This window comes from Excalfactoria chinensis, chromosome 13 (assembly GCF_039878825.1).
Source record: "Excalfactoria chinensis isolate bCotChi1 chromosome 13, bCotChi1.hap2, whole genome shotgun sequence".
Taxonomy (NCBI): Eukaryota; Metazoa; Chordata; class Aves; order Galliformes; family Phasianidae; genus Excalfactoria; species Excalfactoria chinensis.
In genome coordinates, this window is record NC_092837.1 from 4,890,961 (window position 1) to 4,918,146 (window position 27,186).

At 46.7% G+C, this 27,186-nt stretch overlaps 2 protein-coding genes across 3 annotated transcripts; both read left to right on the plus strand.

Moving 5' to 3' along the window:
* The first annotated feature begins 267 nt into the window (after positions 1 to 267).
* On the plus strand, positions 268 to 21,223 carry MAML1 (mastermind like transcriptional coactivator 1). Of its 2 annotated transcripts, none has more exons than XM_072348538.1 (5): positions 268 to 1,018; positions 9,255 to 10,664; positions 12,782 to 13,051; positions 15,334 to 15,448; positions 16,865 to 21,223. In XM_072348538.1, the coding sequence occupies exons 1-5, from the start codon at positions 650 to 652 to the stop codon at positions 17,845 to 17,847; spliced, it is 3,147 nt and encodes a 1,048-aa protein (XP_072204639.1). In that variant the 5' UTR covers positions 268 to 649; the 3' UTR covers positions 17,848 to 21,223. The 2 variants fall into 2 exon arrangements, with proteins under 2 accessions (XP_072204639.1, XP_072204640.1); XM_072348539.1 differs by having other exon boundaries at positions 9,258 to 10,664.
* Positions 21,224 to 25,197: 3,974 nt separating this feature from the next.
* Positions 25,198 to 26,807, plus strand: LTC4S (leukotriene C4 synthase). Its single transcript, XM_072348572.1, has 5 exons — positions 25,198 to 25,338; positions 25,492 to 25,591; positions 26,344 to 26,414; positions 26,508 to 26,589; positions 26,666 to 26,807. Exons 1-5 carry the CDS (start codon positions 25,332 to 25,334, stop codon positions 26,805 to 26,807), a joined length of 402 nt encoding a protein of 133 aa, XP_072204673.1. The 5' UTR covers positions 25,198 to 25,331.
* Positions 26,808 to 27,186: the final 379 nt, after the last annotated feature.

A 27,186-nucleotide genomic window follows, 5' to 3' on the forward strand; every position in this document is an offset into this window, starting at 1 on the left:
CCATCTTCCGCTGTCCCGATTGGCTGCGCCGCCTTCGCCCCGCCTCTTTTCTTCCCGTGCCTTTTAAACGCGCCGCAGCCCGCCCCCTGCCAGGCGCTCTCCCCGCCCACGCCTCTGCCGCTTCCCTTCGCGCCTCCGCGCCTTCCTATTGGCTGGGAGAGCTGTCCCTCACGGCTCGTGACGCGCGACGCGCCGTGACGTCGCCCACCACCCAGGAAGCTCCGCCTATTTATTCTCAACTCGGCTCTTGAGGGGAAAAACAATTTCAAGATGGCGGCGGTGCGGATAACAATGGGGACTCGGGGCTTCGGGCCGGCCCGTGCCTGAGAGCGGCGGCCGCCTGGCCGCACCGCGCCGGGGAGGGAACGGAGCGGGCTCCGGCCGGGCCCCGGAGGCGGTGGGCAGCGGCCGCCAGGCAGGGCTGAGCGGGGGAGCGAATCGGCACCGGCCTCGGGAGAGAAGGAGGAAGTGGGGAGGGGGGGAGCGAGGCGAGCGCTGGGCCGGGGGCAGGAGGAGGAACCGGGCCGGGGGGCCCAGGTAAGGCCGGCAGGCGGGGGGAGGAGCGGCGAGGCCTCGAGGAAGGCCATGGCGAAGCCCGGCGTGCGGAGCCGGTGAGCGGCGGCCCCCCCCAACCCCGTCCCTCCGGTCCATGGTGCTGCCCCCCTGCCCCATGGCGGAGTTCGTGGTGCCGCGGCACAGCGCGGTGATGGAGCGGCTCCGCCGGCGTATCGAGCTCTGCCGGCGGCACCACAGCGCCTGCGAGTCCCGCTACCAAGCCGTGTCCCCGGAGCGCCTGGAGCTGGAGCGCCAGCAAACCTTCGCCCTGCACCAGCGCTGCCTGCAGGCGAAGGCCAAGCGGGCCGGCAAGCACCGCCAGCCGCCCCCGGCCCCGCCGCCCCCCGCGCCCCCTCCGCCCGCAGCAGCCGTCGCGGGGAGCGCCGAGAGGAGCGGAGCCAACGGCCTGGACGGAGAGACGGCGAGCGGAGAGCAGCACGGCCGCAGCAGCACGCTGATCGCGGTAAGGGGCTGTCGGGGTGTCAGCGGGTCGCTCGATAAGGGTGCGAGTATCGCTGAGGGGGAACTCTGCCAGCGTGGGCTTTGCTGCGTCTTGGAAAGAGTTGTAGCCGAAGTAGAGAGGTAACGCTTGTTTGCCACTCGCTGCAGTGGGTGTGAGCACTGTGGGAGTCCCACTCCACCCATTACAGACTGGCTGAGCACAGAATGCATGTGTTTCCCTGGCTTCGTTAGCTCTGCTGGTTCTCAGGGCATGTGCACGCAGCCACGGCTGTGTGTGTACCTGGAGAGGCCGCTGCTTAACGTGCCCCAAACCCTTTAAATGTAGTGACCCTTTAAACACACAGCTGTGTGCTGGCGCATCAGCAATGTAGGTTAGTAGGGTGACCTCGCACAGGCTGCCCCTCCTAATGCTTGTCCTTCTTCAGAGCATCCATTGCTAAAAGTTGGCCCTCGTGAAAATGATACAGTTCTGCTTTGAATTTCTTTACGAGGGATTGGTGGGTTAACCCGATGCGTTTTCAAGTTACCACATAGGTAAATCCTATTTTTAAGATGGTCTGCTTGCTTGATCACAGTAGAAGAGGAGAATGTGGTTCTCTGAGGAGAATGTGGTTCTCTGCTGCCTTGGGCTTTGCTTAGTTACAGGTTTTAAAACAGAATCACGATGGAGCTTAGCGTGTGTTTGGGTATGATGGTGCGTGATGTGAGACTGTGAGACACGGCACGCAGATGGCAGCTTTCACGTAGCACTGGGCAGCCTGTACCTGGTTGTAGTCTTTGCATGGTGAACTGAAAATGTTGCTCAGCTAATTGGCTGATACGCTGTGTGCGAATCTAGGGAACTGACTGTTCTGAAGACCAAAATGCTTGTGATAGTTCGGACGCTTCAGATGGTTGGTAAAGAAGAACCTTAGAGGGTGAAAGGAAACTTTCCACCTTCCTGGCAGTGATCCTGTAGCACTTCCCAGGTGCTGCTCTTTGCTGGGCTGATCCTGAGCGTGTCCTGGTGTCAGAACACAAATGTCTCAAACTCTTATTTTATTTTGCAAAGATTTGATGGGATTTCTGTTTGTTTCTTGTCTGGGCTGTGAAGCGTTCTGTGTCTGGGGCTCTATCCATTAATGATGCATATTTGTGCAGCTCACTCTGCAGAGCTCTTTAGCATGTCAGATCCTGTTGCTTAAAGTGCCACCTCGCTCCTTCGTATTGATCCTTGAAAAGAAAGACGTCCTTGATTCGTTGGTGTTGTTTCTTTTAAATCGCTTTGGATGTGGATTTGATCTAATTAGCATCCATTATAATGAGGGCTCTCAGCAGCAGTGTGGTTTTGAAATACAGTGCACATCTGGGGAAGCCCTTCTTGTTCAGGAAGCTGCCGCCAGTGGCCAATTTACACAACAGAAGAGGGTTTTAGTGTATGAATGACTCCTCCTCGTGCTGGCCTGCTGTTTCCTTCCTAGGATACATGACTGTGAGCTTAATTGCAGCTGCTGATTCATCATCTCGTTACTGGGGTGTAAAGTTAGTTAACGCTTTGAAAAACAAAACAAAACACCCCCCAAAAAGTAGAAACCAACAAGAACCCGATGCTGCTGGTTTCATTCCTTGGGCATGGGAGGTTTTACCTCTGCCTGTACCTATGGCTGGGGTGCAGCTCTTATGGAGACCAAATGTGTGCTCTGCCTGGGAAGCACACAGTTATGGTTTAAAATAATCAGTAGGCTTTGAATTAACATCGAAATTATGTTCTAGAATATCCCGTGCATGTTCCTGTCAAAAGAAGGCCATTAGGTCAGTGAAATACACATCACATCTGCGGGACCACTGCTGCAGTGTGGGGTTGTTCTTGAAGCTGCGTATGAATCTTGTCTTGGAGGCCAGGAGCTGCATTCAAAGTTAATGAGGCGTTTGTTTGGATCCGTGAGAGAAAAGTGTGAAGGGCACGGGATCCCACAGCTGTGAGCTGGCAGCAGGACGTGCAGCTGCTGTGCCACATGTGTGCCCAGAGCACAGTGCCGGTGTGCCCAGGTGCTGCCCTCGGAGGATGCGGAGTAGTGCTGGGTACGGAGAGCACCACCCTGTCACATCCTGTATGACTTGTTCACGTGGCCAAAGCCCGAAATTACATTTCCCTCCCATTAGTTTCTTTCTGGTGTATATGCTGAGGCTGAGCAGAAGCCAGGGGCAGCGCCATCCTTCTGTTTCCTTGCTAAGCAGTGCTGTTGTGCGAGTGCACAGAAACTAAGATACGATACCGATACTGACATTCTTATGATGATCTGTGTGCTCGTAGGCTTGTCCATCATTTGAGGAGTGAGATGAAAATACTGGCTTCCTATTAAGAGAGTGCTAATCTAAAGGGAAATTCCAATGTTTAAGTTCATTTTGTTTCTGTTGTTTAGGATGGCGTTAAGACTTGCTCAGAGTAGAAGATGCTCAGTACTTGAGTAAATGTCTCTTGTGTCGCTCTTCTATTTTTGAGAAACAGAGAAGTTGGGAAGGAACAGGAGCTGCCATCCAGCGTGTTCTTTCCTCTTTACCAGTTTCTGTTTTGAGAGAGTTCGTTGAGATAGTGTTTACATTTTGGAGAGGTTGTCCTGTATTCCTGACAGACTGATGTCGTGTATCCCTGAGCCGTACACCGAGACACAGACAAGGAGTGCAGTGGGATCTGCGTGTCCATCTCCTCGCTGTGCTTTGTGGTGGGACCCTTTGGAAGGAGGCTGCACACTGCTTCTCTTCCCACTTGAAAGCAGGGGCTGCATAGATGCTTTGCTTTGTCTGGGACTGCTGTGAATGGCGTTTCTGGAATGGGCAGAGATCTGCTCAGCCTTAGGAGAGCTCTGTGTGAAGCTGAGGAACTGAGCAGTGTTTGCTGGGAGCGATGGAGGTTTTTACAGTGAAAACAGTCAAGTGCTGGTTGAAGCCAGGCACCCAAGTGAAAAGATTAAAACAAATATTAAGGAGAAGAAAGAAATGTTCTGTGATTGAAAGGAGCTCGAGTAGTAAATTAAAGGGAATAGATTGCCTGGACTGCAGTGACAAACATGGTTGCATTCTCTTAAGGGAGCCCAGGCTGGTATGCTGACAGCTCAGGAGACCTCATTTTGGGGTAAGCTGTGGTGTATGTGTTAAATTGTGAAATTAGGTTTTACCACAAAAACAGCAAATTATTTCCACATTATTTATACGTAGCTGCAGTACAGTGTACTCTTGCCACCATTGTTTGGTTTTGCTGACAAGTCTGATAGCTTGTTGCACAACAACTCGGACAGGTTTTTCTTTGTCTCCTTTTAATGCTGTGCGAGGTATTGTTGTGTGTTTGAAACACTTCCCCTCTCAGATTGGTTAGATATGCAGCTCTGCTTTCTGAGTTGTAGGGATCTGGGAGGGACTGATGTGCTGCTGAAGTTCAGGCGAGGTGGGCGATCCGGCTGCGGCCGAAGGCTCTGCAGGGCTTTTTGATTCAACAGAACAATTCCTGCAGCAGAAGCTGCCCCTTGTGACTAATGCAGGCTGGGCTATTTATAGCCATGCATATCCACAGCCCTTCTCCTCTCCAGCAGGCAGTCACCCAAATACAAAAGACTTCTGGAATTAAAGTAACAGTCAAAATTAAAGTTAGCGCAGCAGTTTCGTTGTGACAACGCGCTGGAATGCAGGAACACATTTGGTAATAAAATGCTTTCCTTGCATGGAGAGTGCAACTTTGGAAGCTGTGGGTAGATGCTCAGTGAGTAGAGAGTATGTTGCAGGGCCAAAATGGTATTTTTCTATTCAAAACGTGTATATATTGCAACTCTTGATGTTTGCATTGGTGTTTCAGCTTAAGAGGTGGTCATCCTTATTGCTGCTGTCCTCAGCCAGGCAGGGAGGGAGAATCTGTCAGCTCAGAAGGCTGTGCTGCTCCGTGGAGCTGGTGTGTGCAGTACTGCCACTGCTGCTGGAGGCAAACTGGTGTGTTCCCCTGTAGGTGAGGGTGCTGGCACCTGGCTGGAAGGCATCTTGGAGCTGGAGTTTTGTTGTGTGTACAGAGTAATGCAGGATTCCTTCTTTGAAAGCAGCCAGCATTTTCTCATGCTGTTATTTTGTGACAGATCGTTGTAGATATAACTTAAGACTGAAACTGTGAGCTTACTTGAGATGAGATGTAAAGCTCTATTGAATCCTGTAAGAAGAATTTAATATCTAAAACATGTCATTAAGGAGCCCCAAAGGCACAGCATATGAGCTCGGTTTTTAAAGTTTTATTTCTGCCATTTTTACAAGGAATTCTTGGGGAAAAAAAACACAAAACCTCAACAAAACAAAAAACCCCACAAATTTGCTTGCAGTTTCTACAACTATAAGATCAAAAATATTTACCAACTACGAACATAATTATTTACTGTCTTGGAAGCCCCTTTCTTCCCTGTGTGACAGACGAGTCCTGAAGCCATGAACTCTGCCAATGAGTTTGCTGGCAGAAAGCTGGAGACCAGGTGTTAGTCCATTCCCAATTTCATCTTGTTGAGCTTCCTCGTTAGTGTGTGGCCAGCCTTTATGAAGTCTGCCAACATGCCTTTGCAGTGAGGCTGCAGTACGGCTGGGCGTCGTGGTGCATCGTGCTCAGGTTTTGTGATGAGAGCGTTTGGAATGGACACCCCTTTGTGGGGAGGGCTGGCACCTGGGTCGGGTGGGGAAGCCGTGGTCGTGACCTGCCTGCATTGCACACTCATGCCAAGCAAACGTACTGTATCGGTTGAAATGATTTGGAAAAATGCTTTTGGGGTAAGAGTCTCAGGCAGAGTTAAGGAGACTGATTGCAGAGCATACAGGTTCCCCTGCTGCTGGCAGGCTGGGCAGGCTAAGAAAATGGGAATACATTTCTGTTTCTGATCTTGTGACAATGGAAAGAATTGACTCGTGTTCTAAATAAAAGTGATTGATTCTCTGAAGGAAACCATGACCAGCATACCAGAGAGCAGCCGTGCTTTGCAAAATCATAGTAGACAAAAAAGAAATGCTGGGGGGATCTTCTTAGTGAGTTGCAAGCTGTGCTTTATTCTTGTCAGTGTGGATTTTTTTTTCCTTTGGAGTTTTGGCAGAAGAGAACAGGTTTTTCTTGCCTTGAGAACTCTGTTGGGGCAGCTCGATATGCAGATAACTTGCTGTCTAACTCGTATCTCATGTGTGCTGTGTGTTGGGTTTTTTTTTTCCCCAAAAAAGTCTTTAATTATATAGAGACAGACAAATGAGAAGAACCAAATTCAACGTTTCTCCTGTTAGGAAACTAAGAGCTGGGATAGTCTGTAAGAAATGGTATTTCACAAGAGAGGGTTGCGTTCTTTGCAGAGCTGTTGTGAGTGCGGTTGGTGTGAGAATTTCAGGTTTTATGGCTTAGGACTTTAAACATGAGTAAGTAAAAGCTGTGGGGACGTGTTAGTGATGACACCAGAGCAGTAACTGCTGGCACCTGTGACTTTTGGTACCACTGTCCTTTCTTGAGTGAAGAATGGAGGTGGGACACGGAGGCTGGCTTTCTTCTGCTTAGCTGGCTGTGTAGCTGCGGTAGCGTAACCTCAGTGTAGGCTCAATGCCACAATATCCAGGTATGTTTTGGGCTTCTTTTCCTCCTAAAAGTGAGCTAGGATTCGAGTGCAGTTGGTAAATAGCTTCTACATTTCAGGGATTAAATAGCCCTGTTGTGAATTGGGCTGTCTTTTCTGGTACAGATGAGAGATAAGCAGATTTTCTTCTTTCCTGTACATCTGCTGGCTGTTGTGTGCAGGCAGGATATCTTTCAATTAACAGTACATTTGGATGAGGTGAAGCAGACACCCCCAAATTTTACCTCATAAATGAATTCCTTTGAAGTTCTTTATTTTTAGTGTTGTTTTGTGTTTTTCTTAAACAAAGGAATACAGTATGAGGTAAAAGAAGGGCTGTGTAAGAGCAACTAATGCCAAGGAGTTACAATTGGGAATCTGTGCATTTTGATGACTGTTAAAAGCCAAGCAGATGTGGTAGACCCTGGATTTTTGTGGGGGAAGAAGCCTGTGATGGACACTAAGGATCTATGCCTACATCTAGACTCTAGAGAGTTTAGTTCAGAAGCACAATTGATAGAATCTTGCATATATCCCAAGGCTGCCTTGAGTTGTCTGTGTGGGTTACAGTTACAGCAATGGTTCCAATGGGCCTTGGTTCTGTTTTAATACAGAAATTCACTTTAACCATGAGAAGAATACATTTAGCATACGAAGCTAAATTACTTCTTGTATGTTATTTTTGGGGGAGTGTTTTTTCCTTAATGATTTGGAATTAAGGAGGATCCATCCCAATCTTTGATTGACTCATCATATAACCTCGGGCAAGTTACTCATCCACCTTGAGCTTCAGTTTTCCCACTTGGAGTATTAAGTAAACAGGAAACTTGCTGAAAGCCAAATGTTGGGGTTGAGTTGAAGCTTCCTCACTTTCTGTTGCTTTCTGTTTTTACAAAAAATCAGATTGCCTTTATTCTGTTCAGATAGTAATTGATACAATTGCTCTAGGTCTGCTACTGAAGCTGTAGACAGAATGTTGAGATTTAGTGAAGTTCCAACCTCTGCTCCAAGTGTGTCCCTCCTCGTACGAGCTCTGCTGCTCATCTCACCACTTTGCTGCTGTTTCCACGAGACAGTGAACAGATGCTGGTCTCCTGGAAACTGCCGTCCATCCCTCCTGTAAAATGAGCTGTTGGTGTTACCTCAGCAAGCATGAAGCAGTGTTTGCTTCCAAAGAGCAGCTAGCTGTGGACAATTAACAAGAAAGCAACTGCTGCAATCCAGTCCTTCTATCCTTAAATCAAAGAACGCTGTTGCCCAGGCGGGTGCTGTAACATTCTTGATAATTTATGCTGGCTCTACTCACAGCTTTTGCTTCAATGCTGAGATCTTGAAGTTTCCCCGGTTTGTTCTTGGATGAAATGGTTTTTCCCCAAGGGTTCATGGACTGCATTATGGAGACTGAGTATTAAAATAAGTCTGCTTGTTTTGAGGTTTGTTTAATGAGCTTCTTTTCTGCCATCTGAGAGAACTGTTGTTCAGTGAACCACACTTGAGACGAGTGGCTTTTTGTGGGGATTCTCCTCATGTGTCCTGCTGGGACACACAAAAGCATCTTTTCCAGGTCAGGGGAGCTTTCCCTCTTTAGACGTGCAGCTCTGAACTGTGTTGCTGCCCTGCAGGATTGCCTGTCTCTGTGTAGTGATCCCAGTGCAGCAAAGCCCAGCTGTTCGGCAAATGTAGTTCAGGGGAGGTAGAATTCATTGTCGCCTTGGTGTGTGCATGTCTTCTGCTTTCTGATATTTTTGAGGTCGCTGAAAATAAGATAATATTTGAAAGAATGCTGCCAGAGAGAAGTTGAACTGGGGGTCCCGCACTCTGCTTTGTAGTACCGAGCTGCTGTTGCTGTACCCTCTGGTCGCTTCTAGGTGGCACTGCAAGAAAAAGAAAGTGCACATTCACTGGCTGTAGACTGGCCAACTGTTGAGCTGGTTGGTGCTCTGGGGTCCATGGAGCAGAGAGTAGCAGAGAGCAAATGCTTTGGGAGAAAAAGGGAAAGCAATAAACATACCCTGTGTGGCAGAATTGACTGAGCTCCTAATTGCAGCTACGTATGGATGGAACTGTGGTCACTTGGTGACAGGCTGGTTTTGCTTAATGCCAAAAATGTGATTGTGTACAAAAACTACATACCTGTTTATCCTCCAGTAATTAAAATCATAGAAGAAATGATTTGTTATTTTTTTCCCCCTAAATCTTTTGATGCGAGACTGCTTTACAAAGCAGCCTTGCTGGAGCATTATACAGTGTGTACGTAGACCAAATAAATACAGGTAGTCTCAGTTTGGATCTTATTGTTCTTCCATGTTTTTGCATTTTGAGCAGGAAAGATCATAATATGTTCCAATTCAAAGTCATTTCTCCACTTATTGTTGTCAAATATGTGGCAGTTTTCATCTTTCTTCTATTTAGCACCTGGGTCGGAAGGTTTACCCAATCAGATTTTAGCAAGGAAGTCATCTCATGTGATGATCTGTACTAGCCCTTCCTTTCCCCCCCATAATATTTTATTCCTTTTTGTTTTGTTTTGTTCTTTTTATATGTGTACAGATCTAGACAGTGTTTTTGTAAGAAATAATCTGAGACATGCAACTAAATAACTAAAATCTTTTTTTTCTTTTTTCTTTTCTTTTTTTTTTTTCCTTTTAGCAGCTCCATGAGACTGTGAAAAGGAAACTTGATAGTGCTGCTTCCCCTCAGAACGGAGACCAGCAGAATGGCTTTGGTGATGTGTTTTCTGTTTCCAAGAAGCTGCGTCGTGATGACGGTCTCGGTGGAGTGAGCGGTTCTTCCAATGGAATGCCCCCTGTGTCTCCACTCCATCATCTTGACAAGAAATCTGGCAGTGGAGATACCTTGCAGCTTAATGGAAAACATCCGATGGGACTCGATGGCATCAGCAAGAAGTGTCTTCCAGATTCCAGCCTGCAACTGAATGGAGGTGGCGATGCTGATGATTCATTTCCTCTGAGTTTGAACAAAGAGCTGAAGCAGGAGCCTGTAGATGATCTTCCATGTATGATTACTGGAGCAGGGGGTTCTATGTCTCAGAACAACTTGATGCCTGATCTTAATCTTAACGAGCAAGAATGGAAGGAGCTTATTGAGGAGCTTAATAGGTCAGTGCCCGATGAAGACATGAAGGATCTCTTTAATGAAGACTTTGAAGAGAAAAAAGATGCAGATTCTTCAAATTCAGCTGCACAGACTCCATTGCCGCAAGATATTAACATAAAGACTGAATTTTCCCCTGCACCCTTTGAGCAGGAACAGATGGGATCTCCGCAGGTTAGATCTACTTCTTCAGGTTCAGCATTTATTGGTGCTGCCTCTGTTCCTGTAAGTGCCGCTTCCCCGGTGGTCGGTAGTTCTCAGGCTATGTTTCAGCCTTCTAGTCAGTCGATAACTGAAAATGCTAATCAGCCCATGATGCAGGCATCAAACCACTCTCAGAACGTCCAGAGACCTCTCCCCAATGTGCTTTTACCTGGGAAAGGGGCAGGAAGTGCCAAAGAAATGTCCTCTGCTCATCAACTCCAGCAGATTGCTGCCAAGCAGAAGAGAGACCAGATGCTGCAGAACCAACAGCAGGCTTCACAAGTCCACCAAACCAATCAGATGTCTACCTGGCAATCTGGGCCTTCTCATAGCCCACTGGCTGTTCCATATACCATGGAAAATCCCACCAGCCCTTCAGTTTACCAGCCGGACTTCAACAATCAGAAGCTCATGATGCCTAATATGGGAAATAAAAGCTCTCCGAGAGCTGGAGGCAATTACCATGTGAACATATTGGGTCATCAGCAAAACAGCATGAACCAGAACCCTGTGAATAGTCAAGGCTCAATGCTGGACTATGGGAACACCAAACCTCTTTCACATTACAAAGCAGAATGTGAGCAGGGCGTTGCAGTGCCAGGTCAGAACAAGACTCCCATGTTGGCTTACATACAGCAGCGCCAGCAGCAGCCACTGTCCCATGTGAGTGATGACCAAAATGGAATGATCCTGTTGAAACCCAAGTCTGGAAACATTACCTACCGACTGCCACACAGTCAGGTACATGTTCTGATCTGTGTTACTTTTGTTTAGTAACTGACTTGAGGATTTGCAAGAGGATGTTGGATAGGTAAGATTGAAGTACGGGTGATTGAACACTCGATGGTGTATCAGATCAGCTGCTGTGTTGTTTTAAAGAAGATGGTAGTACACAGGGTGCTGAGGCAAGAGTCAAGCACTGTATTTTCCACCAAGGAAAGTTTTTAATATGCAATTTTAGGTCACATTGGTAACGTGTGGTTTCCTGCTTAATATACTTTATGGGCAACAAATTATGTCACACTTCACAGAAGGTTCTTCTTACAAAGATAAATAGATGCTTTGTAAACTTTTGCCTGAAATAGCTCATAGAAATGCAGTGTTAAACAGTGTTCTAGCAGAAGCTTTGCTTTCTTTACCTTCTCCTTCATCCCTGACTTCTGTAGGAGTTGCTCACTATAAACAGATACGCCTTCAGTTGCTGCTTTTTGGAGAGAGATGGGAGTGAGGGCTGCATTCTTGGTTACTTGGGTGTTACTTGGTGTTTTTCAAATCTAAGGATTCATTACTGGTTAAGTCTGTGGGAATGGGAATGTGTCTTTAATAGGTAATATTTGTCTGCTTGAAGGTTTTCCTATAAAGGAGAACTCCACGTTGCGCTTCTTTGTCTTACAAGACATAATAAATTTGCTACTGAAGATAAAAACATATAGCTGATATTACAGATGTGCTGCAGGTAGAAACATATATAGCACGTGAAGGAGAACAGACTTGTAGGCGCGTGCTACCAAATTCCCACAGTGCACATACTGGAAGACTTAATGTCAAAAAAGGTCATTGTTATCAGGATTAAAACTCCTGCAAAAGCTGATGGAGCTCCAGCTCTTGTGGTGTGTTCCTTCAGTAAAGCAAAACACAAAATACATGGCATAAAGGCCTGATTAGTCTGTGGTAAAGACCGCAGTGATGTAAAAATAAAAATGAGATCAATAATACATGCTTCATAAGGCACAAGGAAAATTAATCTCTTTAAAAGCTAGCGGAAATAACGATCTAATGATATTTTTGGTGAAGGAAGAAGGAGGGGAAGAGTGAAGATGATTGTGTGTGTCACATCTATCTCTTGCTGAGAAACTTGAAGGTGCCCTTGTGTCTGTGCTGCCATGTTTGCGTTGAAATAACAGAAATCCTTATGAATAGTTCTGGAGAATTTCTAACAAGCTTGCTTACAGAACAACTTAGCACAGCATTACCTATATTTGGCTCATGCTTTCTTAAAAACTGCAGCAAGTGAGAACCAGCAGCGTAGACCATTAGCTGAATTCTGAATGTGAAAATAAATGTGTTTGCATAATTTGAAATGAGGCCGAACTGTGCTTGAAAATGATAACAAAATGTCAAATTCCAAATAGATTCTCATGTACAAAGAGATCGGTGCCACGTCTTGATGGATAATCGTTCCATAATACTCTGACTTAATGGCTTTTCCTGAGTTCCTATCTCCAAAACAGAAAGGAAAAAAAGCAGACTTATGACAAAGTGAATACAGCCAGTTATCTATAGTTGTGTTTGTTCTGTGTAATACGATGCAGGCCGGAGTGGTAACCAAATGTTAGGACTCTTCATTTTGGTTAGTGATCTTTCTTCACCTATGAGTAGTAAACTCTGATAGAAAAAAGTCAGCATTAGGAGGAGAGGTGTAAACTTTCAGAATCAAGTGTTGACAGGAGAGGCAGGATATAACTGTATGATGAAATCTGAAAGCTGGTTGGAAAGCTGCTACCAAAGGTAACTGAAGTTGGTGCATTTGAAGTGCTGTTTGTAATGGCACCATTCCTCTGGCTGAGCAGAAGCGCACAAAGCTGCGTTCCCCTTTCTGAGCTGGAATTTGGGAAGTACTTTAAGTGAGGCTTGAGTTAAAGCCTCTGTTCCTGAATCTGCTGGAGCTTCTGGTGTTAACTCCAGCTCCTCATTTCTGTGTCTTTATGTGTAAAAGTCCTGTATCCTTTACAGGAGATGGTAGAACTTGTGGTTATGATGAGAACATCTTTCCTCATCTGTGTGACTGTACAAAGTCCTTGAGTTCTAGAGGGCTTGCTTCCTTCTGTGACTCACATTATTGTTTTTGTGTTCTGCAGGATCAAACTGCATCTCCTAATGTTCCTCGTGTTCCTGTTTCTGTCCCGGGTGCTGGTGTTGGTGCCCAGGCTCCCAATGTCACCATGGCAGGGAACCACAGCAACCAGTCGTATCTTAGCAATCAGCAGCAAGCAGCAGTGATGAAGCAGCACCAAATGCTGATGGACCAGCAGAAACAGAGAGAGCAGCAACAAAAGCACTTGCTCATGGAGCAACAGAAGCAGCAGTTCCTAATGGAGCAGAGACAACAACATCTGTTAGTTGAGCAGGTGAGGGGGATGAGCTGTCTTTTTTCTTCCTTTCCACTGACATGCTTTGGTTGACCTGAAGTCATGTTTGATGTGTTATAGAACTGTTACCACCTTATGAAATATGGGATGTAATCTACAAGATGTTTTGGTATAAATCGCTGTTCTGCTTTATATAAAATCAACAACAACAAAACGTAACATCTGGTTGCTGAGACGTCCTTTCTGTTACAAGGCACAGTTGTGAATTAAAAGAATAAAGCAGCTAGAATTTAATAGTGTGGAAGTGCAAGCTGATACTTAAAGGAAGAGAAGATACACCGGTGATGATATAATTCTTTGCCTTCCTTCTTTCACAAAGGAAATAAGAGCAAAATAATAAAAGGTTGGGATACCCACGATGTTTTGGAGAGCTTTGAACAAGGGACTGTGTAAGCTGGTTGAGTTCTGCCTTTCCTCTCTGTGAGTGCCATGACAGTTCATGTTTCAAATTCTAAATCATCTTCCATTTGTTTATTTGAGGAGAATAATTAGACATCTGCATCCAACTTGCATCTTACCCTGCCAAAAGAGTTTAACTCTGCTATCCATCAGACTGTGCAGAAAGCTGCTTTAGTCTCTCTCAGGGAAACAGGCTCCTTGCGTGAACCTTTCTAAGCTTTAAACCTTTTGCAAGTGTTTCAGCTGGGAATCGGTCTGAAGGGCCTTACTGCTGTCATCTGTGCTTTTCTGCATTTTTGAGTAGTCTGTGCAGGCGTGTTCCACACATTGTCACTGTACAAACAGAACAAATCTCTGCACTGGGTATGGAGGAAGGGAAGGTGAATTTTCAGAGGTTTTAGGTCCAGGGAGAACTTAGAATTCACATTTTCATTTTGTCTTTCAGGATGATGGATTGGGGGTGAGGGGGAATGTTATTTTGGGGGATAAAAGAGGGAAAGAGAGGTGGTAATTTATAGAAAAAACTGAGAGCTGCATATATCCCTTAATTAAAAAGCAAAACAAAGAGTCATTGAACTGCATCATTAAAGGATAGCTTCAGGTAACCTCCCTTCTCTGATACTGTGAGCTTTTTTTACATTTGATATTCCGCATCATTTTTATTTTTATTTGTTGCTGAGCCAGCATTCTGCAGCTCTTGGTTCATCGTACTGCTATGACATACTTCCCTGGCTTCTGTGGTCAGCCCCTTTCAGGTCTGACTGGTCCTGCAAGCAGCGGGTCCCTTCTGTGAAACAGCCTGCCCTCTTCATTCCTCTGCATGTCTCAACAGCTTCTCAGTTGCAGACACTTCAAAACGATGGTAGTAATGTGTACCTGCCTGCTTTCCACATTGCACCCATCTCTTCTTGAGGGACTTACTGCCTGTGTCTTTGTCCCAGGACTCTTGAAAGGGAATTTCTGTCCCTGCCTGTGCTCTGTGCATGTTTTTCATAAGTGAGTAGTTGTCCATGGTATCACTTCTTAATGCTCTCAGAATTTCAGCCTGGTTGATGATAGCTGTGGACGGAGGGCCAGAAGTGCTGCCTGAGGTGTGCTTTGTGGTGTAAAAGCGGCCTTTTGGCTGTTGGTATTGTTAGAATCACATTTAGTGCATGTACTTACACACCTTTTCCTATTCCCTCTATTGCTTTCCATTCCCTTTAAATTTGCTAGTCTTCTAATGGATTTGTCATGAAGTACATACAGATTGAATGCTCTTTTTAAACAGACGAGCTGATTTCAAACCATTGGTAGGGCTTGTTGTAATAAACAAATGCATTATTGAGAAAATGCTTTGAAACAGTGAGTATAAAACTTACCTCATGTTGTAACTTTAGTTTTGTAGTTTTCCACAACCTTCTCAGCTTCCCAATAATTTGGGCTTACATATGTTTTTATTTTTGAAAGCTGGACCTGGAAAACATTTACATGTTTTTACTTTTCTGTGCAACGCTGGTATTTATGACTTGTACTTTAGACTCTTTAAAGAAATCGATCTGGGGGCAAAGAGTAAAAGGTAGCTGTGGATTTTCAGATGTTCTTGCTTTTTCTCTTTCTATACTTGTTAGAGTATTGTACCTTTAGGATATTGCTGAAAACATATGAATGTTTTGCTGATTAAAAGGCTAATAATACCTGTCACTTCCAGTTATTTAAAGGCTTCAGATGAGAACAAAGGGCTGAAATTTAAGGTGACAGAAGGTCCTATGATTACCAGCTCCATGTAAAAGCATGCGGGTAGCTTGATTTTTATCCAGGATAGTCACTCTTGGAGAAACCTTGACTTGCTTCCTTATTATTGTGTATTGGACCTTTCCTAGGAGAAGCAGCGGCAGCAGCAGGAGCAGCAGCTGCAGCGACACCTGACCCGGCCTCCTCCCCAGTACCAGGACCAGCAGCAGAACCCGTACCAGCAGCAGGTTGGGCAGTTCACAGGTGAGCACTGTGAAGGAATGGCGGAAGTACTGAGAATAAAACCAGGTGCCACTGCAGTTTGTGGACTGGAGAGCTTATGATTAATTTATTGCAACATCTTCCTGTGTTACTGTACTTTTAAACTTCTAGAGCTAGGCTCTGGTACGTTTGAAAAAATAACAGCTTCCTCTGACCTAAAAATCTAAGACAGTGCAAGCTTCTGATTCTGTAATATTGCTGTGGAAATGGATAAAACTTGGCCTTTAGAACAGTGAAGGTATTACATTTTTATACTCCCATTTTCTTTTATACATGTTAAATTTTCCTTTGACTTCTGTGTGTGCGGTACTGCTCGTATTCTCCCCTTTAGAAGGGAATGGCATCCTGTGTGGTTCTTTTGGGATTTGGTTTTGTTTTGTAGGAGCTTGGTATGTCTTGATTGTACTGACACTGATAAATGAAAGGTTTATTTTGCCATGAAGCTGGAATAGCACTATGAGTGTGGAAGTAGAGAACATTAAAAGATTGTCTCCTTACCTGCCTAACCCTTACTTACCATGGCATTAAGGAGATACTTGCTTTTCTTTATAAAGCTATGGTATGCAAAATGTGCATATTCTCTTCTTTCTGTTTCTTTACTCTATTTCCACAGAAGTAAATGCCAAATGGAATAGATGCAAGTAGAATGTAGCTCCCAGGGCTGACTGGGGCCATTCCTCAGGTGATCAATGAGTGGTTCAGGCTGTGACTCAACAGTTACCACCAGTTTAACTAAATATTTATTAAAGTTGCCTAAAAGGCAACAAGAATGAAAATCCTGCAGCTCTTGCACTAAGAGACTCACTGTGTGTGCACAGAATAACTGACAGTGCATATATGCAGTAAATGGTATTTTTTAACAGAATAACAAATTATACGTGTGTGCATACTTCTGTTCACAGAGGAACATCGCAGTCCTGCCCAACAAAGGCTGATTTTTTTTAATGTTGGTGATTCTGAACTCTTAGAATTGTAGCCCTGCAGAGAAGGACCTGAGGGTCCTGGTGGATGAAAAACTTAACATGAGCTGTGGATGCTCCATCCCTGGAGGAGTTCAAGGCCAGGTTGCTTGGGGCCCTAGGTAGAATGGTCTAGTGATAAATGTGGAGGTTGGTGGCCCTGTCTGTGGCGGGGGGATTGAAGATTCATGATCCTTGGGGTCCCTTCCAATCAAGGCTATTCTGTGATTCTGTGAAGTGACATTCAGACATTTTAGGAAAGGGGCATATATGTGTTTTAGATCAGACTGAATACAGTACTGCTGTCTGTGTGCTGGTTGCTTAAGGTGTTCTATACAAATGTCGCTGCACCACATTTCTGGCTTGTAGGGTCAACAGGCCTAGATTGGCTTAGGTTGAACTGAGTGGTTAATGTACAAAATATTTCTTCGTATTTCAGGATCATCTTCAACCATGCCTGGGGTCAGTAATTTAGGACAGTCCAGCTCCAGCAGTCCACGGATGTTTCCTCAGACCCAAAACATGATTCAGATGGGACCTGGTCACAGTTCTGTTGCACCGCTGCAGTCTGGCTCCAACCAGCAGGACCGGGGGGTGACTCAGTATGCCAACATGCAGAACATTCAGCGAGGGGGGCTGTACAGCATACCGTCAGGTATGGTTCCCCAGCATGCAGCTCAGAGTGCCACTGGACAGCCTCCGATGCAGAGACAAGGCAGCTTGGGCCAGGGTGCTGCTGTTCCTGCTGGATATGGGCAGAATACCTTAGCAAACTCAAGTATTTCTCAGCAGCACAATAAAGGTGCACTGAATCCAACCTTATCTAAGCCACAGATGGCAAGAGTACCAGCTGCTATGGGGGCTCAAAATCCATCTTGGCAACACCAAGGTATCCCTAATATTAATAACCAGACACAAGGAAACAGTGGCTTAGGACCGTTTTCTGCCAGCTCCTCTTTCCATATGCAGCAGACTCATCTAAAGATGGCCAACCAACAGTTTGCTCAAGGAATGCCTCAGGTAAGCCTCAGCACCAGCAGGCCCATGACCTCCATGAATGCTGCCGTGTCTGGGCAGATGCTGTCGTCGTCTTTAGGCACGCAGCAGCGGACAAACCCACCTACACAGCAGCAGGTACCCTCACAGCAAGTCTTGCCTGGCATCAACCAGACTGTTCCGGATCTGAACGCTTTCAACCAGAATCCAAATCAACAAATACCCAACAGAGGTAATATGCACTGTAGTCAAGGGTACCCTGTGAGGACAACCAGTCAAGAGCTGCCTTTTGCCTACAGCAGCCAGTCAGGCAATAATGGACTTCAGAACATAACTGGTGACACAGATCTGATAGACTCTTTGCTGAAAAACAGGACTTCGGAGGAGTGGATGAATGATTTGGATGAGTTGTTGGGAACTCATTAAAACAGGGCTGGGGGTGGGGGGACTCTACTTTTTTTTTTTTTTTAATTATTTCATGAAATATAAACAACACTTGGACCAAAAAACCTGTGGCATTGAGGAGACTTGCAGGCATTAGAGGTAAATGGTTGGGAAAGGGACTGGAGCTGCTGCTCAGTGAGTGCTGGCGCGTGGTAATGGCGCACCAAGCAGGTCTGCAGGAGTAGTGCGCTGTGTCCTGGTGTCCCTGGGGAGTTGCACGTTTCAACAGGTCAAAGAAAGCTGTGCGTGTCCCATCCGGCCTGTCAGAAATCTCACTTGCAGTGTTCTAAGTTGACAGTTTTTAATTATTTAAAGATAGAACTGTTTCACAGGAGTAGTGCAGAAAGAAAGCAAATAGCTGCAGAAATGTAGGGCTTAGTTTTCTGCAGCTATTACTTGGAATCATTATTGTCTGTAGCTCAACGTGCTATTATAGCACTGTCATCAGATGTCTGACTTTTTGTTTGAGAAGAGGCTATATGCACCCGAGTACGCTTGCGAGATGTTGTGAACTTTTTCCACTGCTGAAGCATGTGCCTGTACTCTCAATAAGCAAGTGATATTTCACAGTAAGTGTTTCTAGATGCTGGTGATAGATGAAAGAAAGTATTAAAACCTGGCCAGTTAGTCAAGGTAGTCTTCTTAATAGATTGTAGTCTTTTAAGCTGCAGTTTGCACTCTGTTGTAGAGAGGCACAGTTCTTGGCTTATACCTTACTGTGTTTAAAGGGGGAATTTCTTATGGGAGAACTTTTAAACTATAGTAGGTTTAACATGAATTGTAAAGCCATTTCCTTTGCACCTGTTTCTTCATAACTTATTTCCAAAGGTAGTTGTATTTAAATGAAGGCTTTGCTTCATGACAGCTCATTTAGTTTTCTTTGTTGTAAAAAGTAAAACTAACGTTTGAGATCAGTTCATCCCCCAAAGCTCGCAGTGACACAATGAGCACAAGACTTTGTCACTTCAGGGTAAAATGAGGAAAAAAAGAACTTGGCTGAGAGGTGAAAAGTCCTTATCAGTAACAATAGCACAAGCAGCCTGGGAGAATGCTTGCATCAGGGTTGCTCCAATATTGAAGTCTCCCCCTTTAAATACGTTTGTTTTTAATACTGGGTTATGAGTTCGGTAATCTCTCTGTAGACAGGTGGGTTTATACCTTTAATATCCCTTGAAGCAGATGCTGGTTCTTTAGCTCAGCCCAAGGAGACCTCTCATCCGTGTTGGGATTGCTCTCAGAAAGGACAAAAACCACGTTGGCAACAGTGTTCCAAAGTCCTTACTTTTACCAAAAAAATCCCTTATCCACCAACAAACCACCTTGCCTTAACCTTTACTTTAAAATGAAAATAAAGTTGAAAGCTTTTGTTTTAAATGCACAAATACCTCTTCCCTTTCTAAATCCACTTCTTTTGGAAAACTCCTTTAAACTTTTTAACCAAACCCGGCGTTGTGATTTAAAAGCAGTTTCCCTCCGCAGACTGGTGTTCTTTGGGAGTTTTCCACGCTGCAGAATGTGTGAGAGGGATTCATTCCAGAGTGGGTGAGGGGAAGTGAAGGATAACGTGGAATTCGAAGAAGGAAAATGTGTTCCTGTATCTGCAGCTCCTTTGTCAGACAATTTGCACTTTTAAAAACTGCTCTTTTATTTTTTTTAACACTAATTCTTTAACCCTTTCCAAATATGCATGGGGCGGCTTGTCCGACATGCTCACCCAGTGTGGATGAGTTGCGCTCTGTTGAACAGATTTGATGCTGTGTCACGTTGAACCGGTGGCAAAAGATGCGCGTTGATCGGTGGGTCCCACCATGGAGTAGTGGATAGAACTTCACTGAAGCAGGCTTAATCCCTTGTAGAGCTTTTGAAGAGGTAACTGAGATTGTCTTTGGATGGGAAGACGAAGGTGTTAGTTGCTTTGGTTGTTGACACTTATGATCTTTTCTAGAATAAGTAGTTGAGATGCAAATAACTGATGCTGACTTTCCTTGTACTGGCAATCTAAGGAAAGAGCTAGCGAGTGGTTTAGTATGAAACCAAAAACTGGCCCAAGGTAAGTGTCGTTAGCGTATAGATAAACTAGCAATGGCAGGGGAAGAAGCGTTTGCTGTATTTTTGTTTTTAATGGTTAACTTTGCACCAGTGTGCCTTCCCTTCCTGCTGGGGGTGTTTGGGACCTCATAATTTCAAGTGACGCCCCTCAGTGTCGCTATTTCCGCTCCCCCATCCCCCCTCCCTTGCCCCTTACAAACACTTGAGAGATATAACAGGGTAGTAGGACTCAGCTTTTCTTTCTTCCCTGTTTAGTGTGCTGAAATCTGCGACCTTCTGCGGTAGGTTTTGCACACAGTCTTTGTTCTGAATAAGTAAAAAAAAAAAAATACAATAAATCCATCCGGTTTTAATTTCTTAATCAGAGGAAAAGAGCATCTGCTGTTTGCATTATTGCTACCAGAAAGGCAATCCAGTGTAATGTCCAGTGAAATGCAGGTGTGCTCTTTCCTCCACCGTTTCTGGAAGCTAAGGTGGATATTGCCCTGGTTGACCAGAGGGTTTGTTCAGGAAGGTGTCGAGTTTTGGTGACGGGGCCTTTTCATGGTACTGTTGAACTAAAATGAGGTGTGATTCCAGGCAACCTGGCTTATAACGCCTGTTGGTCTTTGTATGTGAACGGGATCCAAACACCACTTGACCTGGTAGGAAGAAACAGCCCTTGCTTCTGTTTTGGGCCCTGTCCACATCAGACTGTTACGGTATCACTGTAGCAATGCTGAAAGAGTTCAATGGAAACGCAGATACGGTTTGAGATGTCTGTAGGTGTGTGGGTAGGGCTGGGCTTTGCCTTTATGCCCTGTAACATGTAGCTGTCTGTATATGCACTTGGGCTTTCCATTTGCTGCAGCTTCAGAGCAATAAAACGTAGCTCCCCTGAACTGCACCTGGCCAAGCCGCCCATGGCTTTATTTATGAACTGCGGTTTTGGTCGGGTGGGAAAGGTGAGAGTGTCACTGTGCAACATCCACTGCCTTCCAAAAACCACGACTCGATTGAAAAGGGTGCTCAAAATTTTGTTATACACATTTCCTTTGTGTAAATAAATGTTTACAGTTTTATATTAAAGATTTGAATAAGAGTTAGATCTTCTGACTGTATATTTTTTACTTTTTATAGATTTTAAAACTATAATTCTTTATATATGTGTTTGGGGGGTATTATGGTAAGTTTTATGCTTGTAAATGGAGAACAGTTGAATTTGATGCTAACCTTTATGAATTTTTGTCATTGAAATGTATAAAGAGTCCATTAATCCCCTTATTCTTTTACTACAATTACTGGTGCACACCAAAAAGAAATCCTTCACTTCTGTTTTATCATTATAAAATAAATATTTTGCTAGTGTATGAAACACGCACGGTGTGACGTTATACGTTTGTGTGAGCCGAGCAGAACATAGTGGGTTCCGTGTTGTTTGTAGCCCGATGGTTCCCCTCATCCCCACACGCAGCTCTAGCCAACCTGCTGTGTCTTAACCAGTTCCTACTGCTACAGAAAGGCAGCGTCAGCCAGTGCTGCATAAAGAGACTGCAGAAAACACCCTGCGAAGGAGCTGCAGCCGCTGTCTCTGGGTGCTGGGAGTGCAGAGGGGTTGGCCATTATGCATCGCTTCACTTCCTTTATTTCCAAATGTGAGAGTGAGAAAGATGTGCAGCGTCAGAGTTCTGGAGCTGGTGCTGCTGAACGAGGACCGAAATGCCGGCAGCAGCTACGTGAGGAGTTTGGGTTAAAGCTGCCGGGGTGTCTGGGTTTGTGGTCACTGCACTGTGGGGTGGGGAGGTGGTGGCAAATAGTGGCAGGATGGATCTGGTGCTGCTGATGGGGCTCTTGAACACCACATAGGATGGTCAGGAATGAAACAAAAATCTGTGGCTCCGTCAGCGTCCAGGAGAGTCAGCGTTTTTAGGGGTGTAGATTTGGGTTTCAGTACAGTGTTGCTAACTAGTTATTCTGGATGGATTGCTCAGCTGTTCTCAAACAGTTTTCTCAGCAGTGAATCGTGCAGCTTACAGTAAAGCTACAAATTCAGTTATTTATGTATTGTTTCCTGTTTAAGTGCAGCTTTCAAATGATCGTATCTAATCTGGAGTTCCGAACTAATACCTCTCATCTCTCTCCAACCACAGATGAAGCAGAAGCGATAAAGAAGAATCTGCCAAGTGTGACAACCGTGTTTCTCGCTAAGGCTGCGTTCCTCTCACACGTTACAGCAATTCCTGGCATCCCCCGACGTAGTCAGAATGTTAATCAGCTTTGCACATTGAAGGACAATTCTCCACACACCAAACTTGGGTTGTTCTTTGGCTGGTGTTGAAATGTTGAATGGCTGCTGGATGGCGTAAGCAAAAGCAGCCCGGTGCTGCCCTGTCCGAATTTTGGGGCAGACGCCCCATGTGAAGCTGTGGGTCACCAACAGGTTCTGTTCATGGAAGTAGAGCAGTTAACCTTCAGTCTGGGCCTGTGAGCAGCCTGCAGGACCCAAACTCCAGTCGTGTTTGGAGCGGATAGGGAGCACTTGTGCTGCGTTCTGTGTGCTCTGCCAGAAGTGCACAGCTGTGTAGTTGAGCAAAGTGGTGTTGAAGCCAGCTTGAGAAACTGCTGCAGTGGGGTTCTGAGAAGCTGAAGGTGGAAAACAGAAATGAGAACTTGCAGCATCCTGCTCAGGGTGAGCGACAGGTCTGTTTGTTCCTTGTTGGTGCTGTGCGTAAAGCTGTGTGTGCATCTGCACAGGGAGAGATGCAACGGCTCAGCCCTTCCTGGCAGCTTCTCTCCATCAACATTAGGTGAAAACTTTTCTCTCTCCCTCCCGTTTGGTTTTAAAACCTTGAAGTCAGATTTCTCTTCTATTTTTCCCTGTTGTTCCAGGCCGGTTTGTCACTTCTTGACCCGGTGTCTATTTGGTGTTTGTGATTAAGGAAAAGAAGCCATCCAGGACTATGAAATACTGCTGCTCTTTACATTTCATACTTCTAATTCTGATCTTACTGTGGTATTTCTGAGCCATCTCTTTCCCCCCTTCTCCCCCCGTGCTGCCACCTTTTCTGAAGGGAGGGCTTTTGGCTTGTATTTTAGCCAGGAAATGGTGATACTGCAGAACTGTGACAGCACCAGAAAACCACAAGGAGCGACAGAGAGAGCTCGAAAGGGCTGCGCTGTGTAAGCTTACACTTGTCATGGGCTAAGCGTCCCAGCGCTCTGCTGAGGGTGCCACTAAAGTCTTGAAAGTCCTTCCTGTGACCAGTTCTATATGTTGGAACAGGAGCAGCAGAGCACGTCGTTAATTTGTGAGTACTCAGGAATATTTGCACAACCTCGTGCAGAACACAGGTACTGTAGATGTGATTGAAGTGAGCAGTAAAGACCTCATCGTCTTTCAATACAAGTCAACCTGAGTGCCATACCTGTACAGGTGCAAGGATCGCCTTGAGCACGTGCATCCCGTGCTGCTGCTCCCCTGGCAGTGGGCAGCTGCCTGTGCTGAAGGCTGAGCAGTGTGGGGGGAGCGAACACCCAGAGGAAACACGTGTTGTGTGGGGGAATAGGGCTCTGCTGTGGGGTGAGCAGGGGTAGGAGGAGTGCCTGGAGAGCTGCTCTTACTGTGCTTCGTTGGGGCTTTGGATCATGGAAGGCGACATGCGGGGCGAGGTAGACTTGCTGGCTGCTGTCACTGTTCTGGGAGTCCTGGAGCAAGGTAAATAAATCGCCTTTGTGTCAGCTATTAATTAACCTGACTGCATTAACGATGGGGAGCTGGCTCCCCTGCTCTTTTTGCTGTGCACGTGGGATGGAACCTGCTGCCCTGCGTGAGGGTGAGTGGCTGCACAGTGGTGGCTGCTCCAGGTTGGAGGCTTTATGCCTGGGGATGTCACTGGGGCAACAAAAGGTGTGTGAGCCTGAAAGCTTCTGTCCTAGGGGGAAACGGGGCTGCAGTTTCACTTGTAAGCTTAGGACGCCATCAGTGACTGAAAGGTTGAAAGCAGAGTGGTTTGTGATAGAATTTCAGTAGGTTGCATGTGGCTTGGCATGGTTGGAAGGGGCTGAAACAAAGGTGGAGAAGTCAAACACACATCAGAGATGTATGGAGGGAGCTGTGTTCTGTTTGTGCCTTGTGCTCAGCCCTCTGTCCCATTCCTTAGGCCAGCTGGTTTTGCTGCTCTTGTCTTTATTACTGAGCCCATGGAGCTGTCGGCCCTTTGCTCACAGCTGCTGGATGTGGCTCTGTGTTGTATTCAGCCATCAGGCGGTGCGTCTCTCAGTGCAGGTCTCACCTCAAAGCCCGGCGTGCTGCTTGGAGAAGGGGGTTCACAACTCCAGAGCCATCAGTCATTTCCCATTGACAATTCACTGAGAAACAACTGGAAGAGTGTTTTGTCTTATGCATGTTTGGTTACTAATAGAAGTGGGGATGGAAGGAGCACTCAGCATGCAGGGAAGGAAAGATGAGTGCTTGAAATGAATTAAGGAAGTATTTCAGAGCCCACCGGGAAACCTCATCAGTTCTTAAAGAGCACCTTCACCCCCCTGTTTGTTTTATGCAGGGCATTAGCACATGTGCACGTCATCTTCAGTGCATTTCGGTGGATATCTTAAGTGGATAACGTTGTGTAATAGGTCACATAGAGCCAGATTATTTACATTTCTAATTCCCTTTCCCTCTACGTCTGTTCTATTGCATTTCTGCAGGCATGTGCGGCTCTCATTCATCTTTAATCTTGCAACATCTGTCTCCTCTCTCTGTCCTGCTGCTCTGCTCTTATCCTCTGTCTTAGAATAGGGTGGTCACAGTGTGGTCCTCGTGGGCCCCTCATTTGCCTCTCAGTGCCCTATGGCACCTCGCTGACCCCAACCACAGCTCTGCCACAGCAACCGCAGCCTGTGTCATAGTTCTGTGTTCCTCTTAATGAACGACCTTATTTTCAACAAAAGCAAAAAGAAGCACTAGAGATGTCACCAGCAGCCCCCTGTGGGAGCAGCGCTCGTTCATCAGAGGATGGAATGGTCCAAATCCTCATCACTGTGGGGTGACCTTTCCTGGCCTGAGCCCCTCACTCCCTCCTCGAACTACTCCAGCCACAGGGCTGCCCTATGGGAGCGAAGTGTCAGAGCCCATCACCCCCATCACAATGTCTCTGTGGGTATCTTTAATTGGTCTAACAACGTCCCAGCGTTTGGCTGCTCTGTGTGGTGTGATGCCATCCTTGGCCCGCTAGGTGTAGTGGGGAGCATTAACTGCTCTGGCAGGGCTGAGGGCATAGAAACGTCCCAGGGACAGAGGGAAGGGTTAAAGGAGAGTAGCTGTGATGGGGACTCCGAGGTTTCCACAAGGCAGCCTTCCCACAGCGCCAGGCTGGCCGTGATCCCACTCACACTGTGTGGATAACCAAATCCAGAGTTAAATCTGCTTGGAGCAGGACATGATCGGTGCGTTCATTCCTGGCTGTGTGTGACGGCCCAGGCACCACGGACCTGACAGTGCCATTTTCCTCCAGCCCTGTGCTTGGCTCTGAACTGGTCCAAGCTCAGTTGAACGCAGCACTGCTGGGCACTCACCCTCTGTCTGCTGTTCTCTTCCAGCCTACTTTGCGCTGCAGGTGATCTACGCCCGGCGGAAGCACAAGATCTCTCCCCCGGAGACAACGGGTCACCCTGAGTTCGAGCGGATCTTCAGGGCTCAGTAAGGTTTGGTCGTTTTGGTGGCTGCACCCAGATATTGCTTGGGATAAATATCAATGTCAGGAAAGCCCTGAAGTCGTGGTGCTGTGAGAGCACCTGTGGGCGCGTGTCGAGGGCTTTTCCCTCCTCCTCTGCTCCAGTGGAGTGAGAAGTGCTGGCTGACCCTTCTGCCCTCCAGCACGCACCAGGGTCCGTGTTTTATCTTGGCCGTGCTGTTCCATCAGCAGCTGAAGGGACCTGGCCGAGCGGCAGCACAGAGTGCAGAGCTGATGTGTTTCCCTGATGGCAGGAGGGAGATGGTGGTGGAGCTGCAACAAAACCTGCTCAGCTCCTTCAGTGGCACCATGAAGGGCCAACCTGCACGGTGCTGAGCTGTGCTCTGTGCCCCCTCCTGCCGCAGCTCCCAGCAGGGCTGCCCAAGAGCTTTCTTCCTTGTGCTTTCTTCCTCCCTTCTTTCTTTTCCCCGTGGAAAAGGATGCAAATAGGTCATTTGTTTTTATGTCTTAAGGGAGAGGGGGAAGGTATTGATGTATCACTATGGAAAGCTGGCAGCCTCCCTCGCTCAGGCTGTAGCTTTGCTTCCTCAGAGTTTCCAGCTCCCGCTCTGGCTGCATTCCCTGAGCTTCTGAGACTTCTTGGCCAAACTTCAGATTGAATTGCCCAGGGCTCCATACAGTCACTGTGTCTCTGGGTGCAGCTCTGGGATCTCCTGGGCACCCACTTGGGTGTTTCACTCTTCTCTGCTTCTCACAGGGCGAACTGCTCCGAGTACTTCCCCATCTTCCTCTCTCTCCTCTGGGTTTCTGGGATCTTTTTCCATCAGGGTAAGGAGCAGCAAGCTGAAATGCACCCCGGGGCAGCTGTGCCCATCTGCATCCCCTGAGCACCCACAGAACCTCTCCCTGCTGGCCCTGCAGGTGTGGCCGCATGCTGTGGTGTGCTGTACCTCCATGCACGCTTCCGCTACTTCTGGGGCTACGTGCAGGCCGCACAGGGACGGTGAGTGCCCAAAGCACAGCCCGGTGCAGGACGTGCCCCATGGGTCCCAGCCCTCGGCTGACAGATCTCCTCACAGGTTGGGGCCGTTGTATGCCAGCGCCTGGCTGCTGTGGCTGCTGCTGGGGCTGGCGGTGGCCGGGCTGCTGGCACATTTCCTGCTGCCCCCATCCTGCCTGTGGGTGCTGGCGTGGCCCCTCCAGCTGCTCGGTGCCCGCTGAGTGAACCCATGGCTGCCTGGAGCACTCAGCTCAGCCCCGGTGTGACCGTCAGCCTCCCGTCCTGCCGCCCACCTCATCCCTGTTGGAGTGTCACGTCGTGGAGATGCAAGAAATAAATGCCTATTCTCAATAGACATCATCTCTCATTGCCAAAGGGGGTCGGGGACAGAGGGTGAGAATGGCACAGGTCGATGGGTCCCATGGGAAAAGCTTCTGCGATCAGAAAGTGGGTATGAGCTTGTCTAAAACCCCACCAAAACTGAGAGGAGGAGGGGGAGGCAGGTCAGCCTTACTGTGTCCGAACAGTAACACCTGTGCTTGTCCCTGCCTTTAATCACAAAATCACGAGGGATGGAAAAGACCCCTAAGAGCCCCAGTT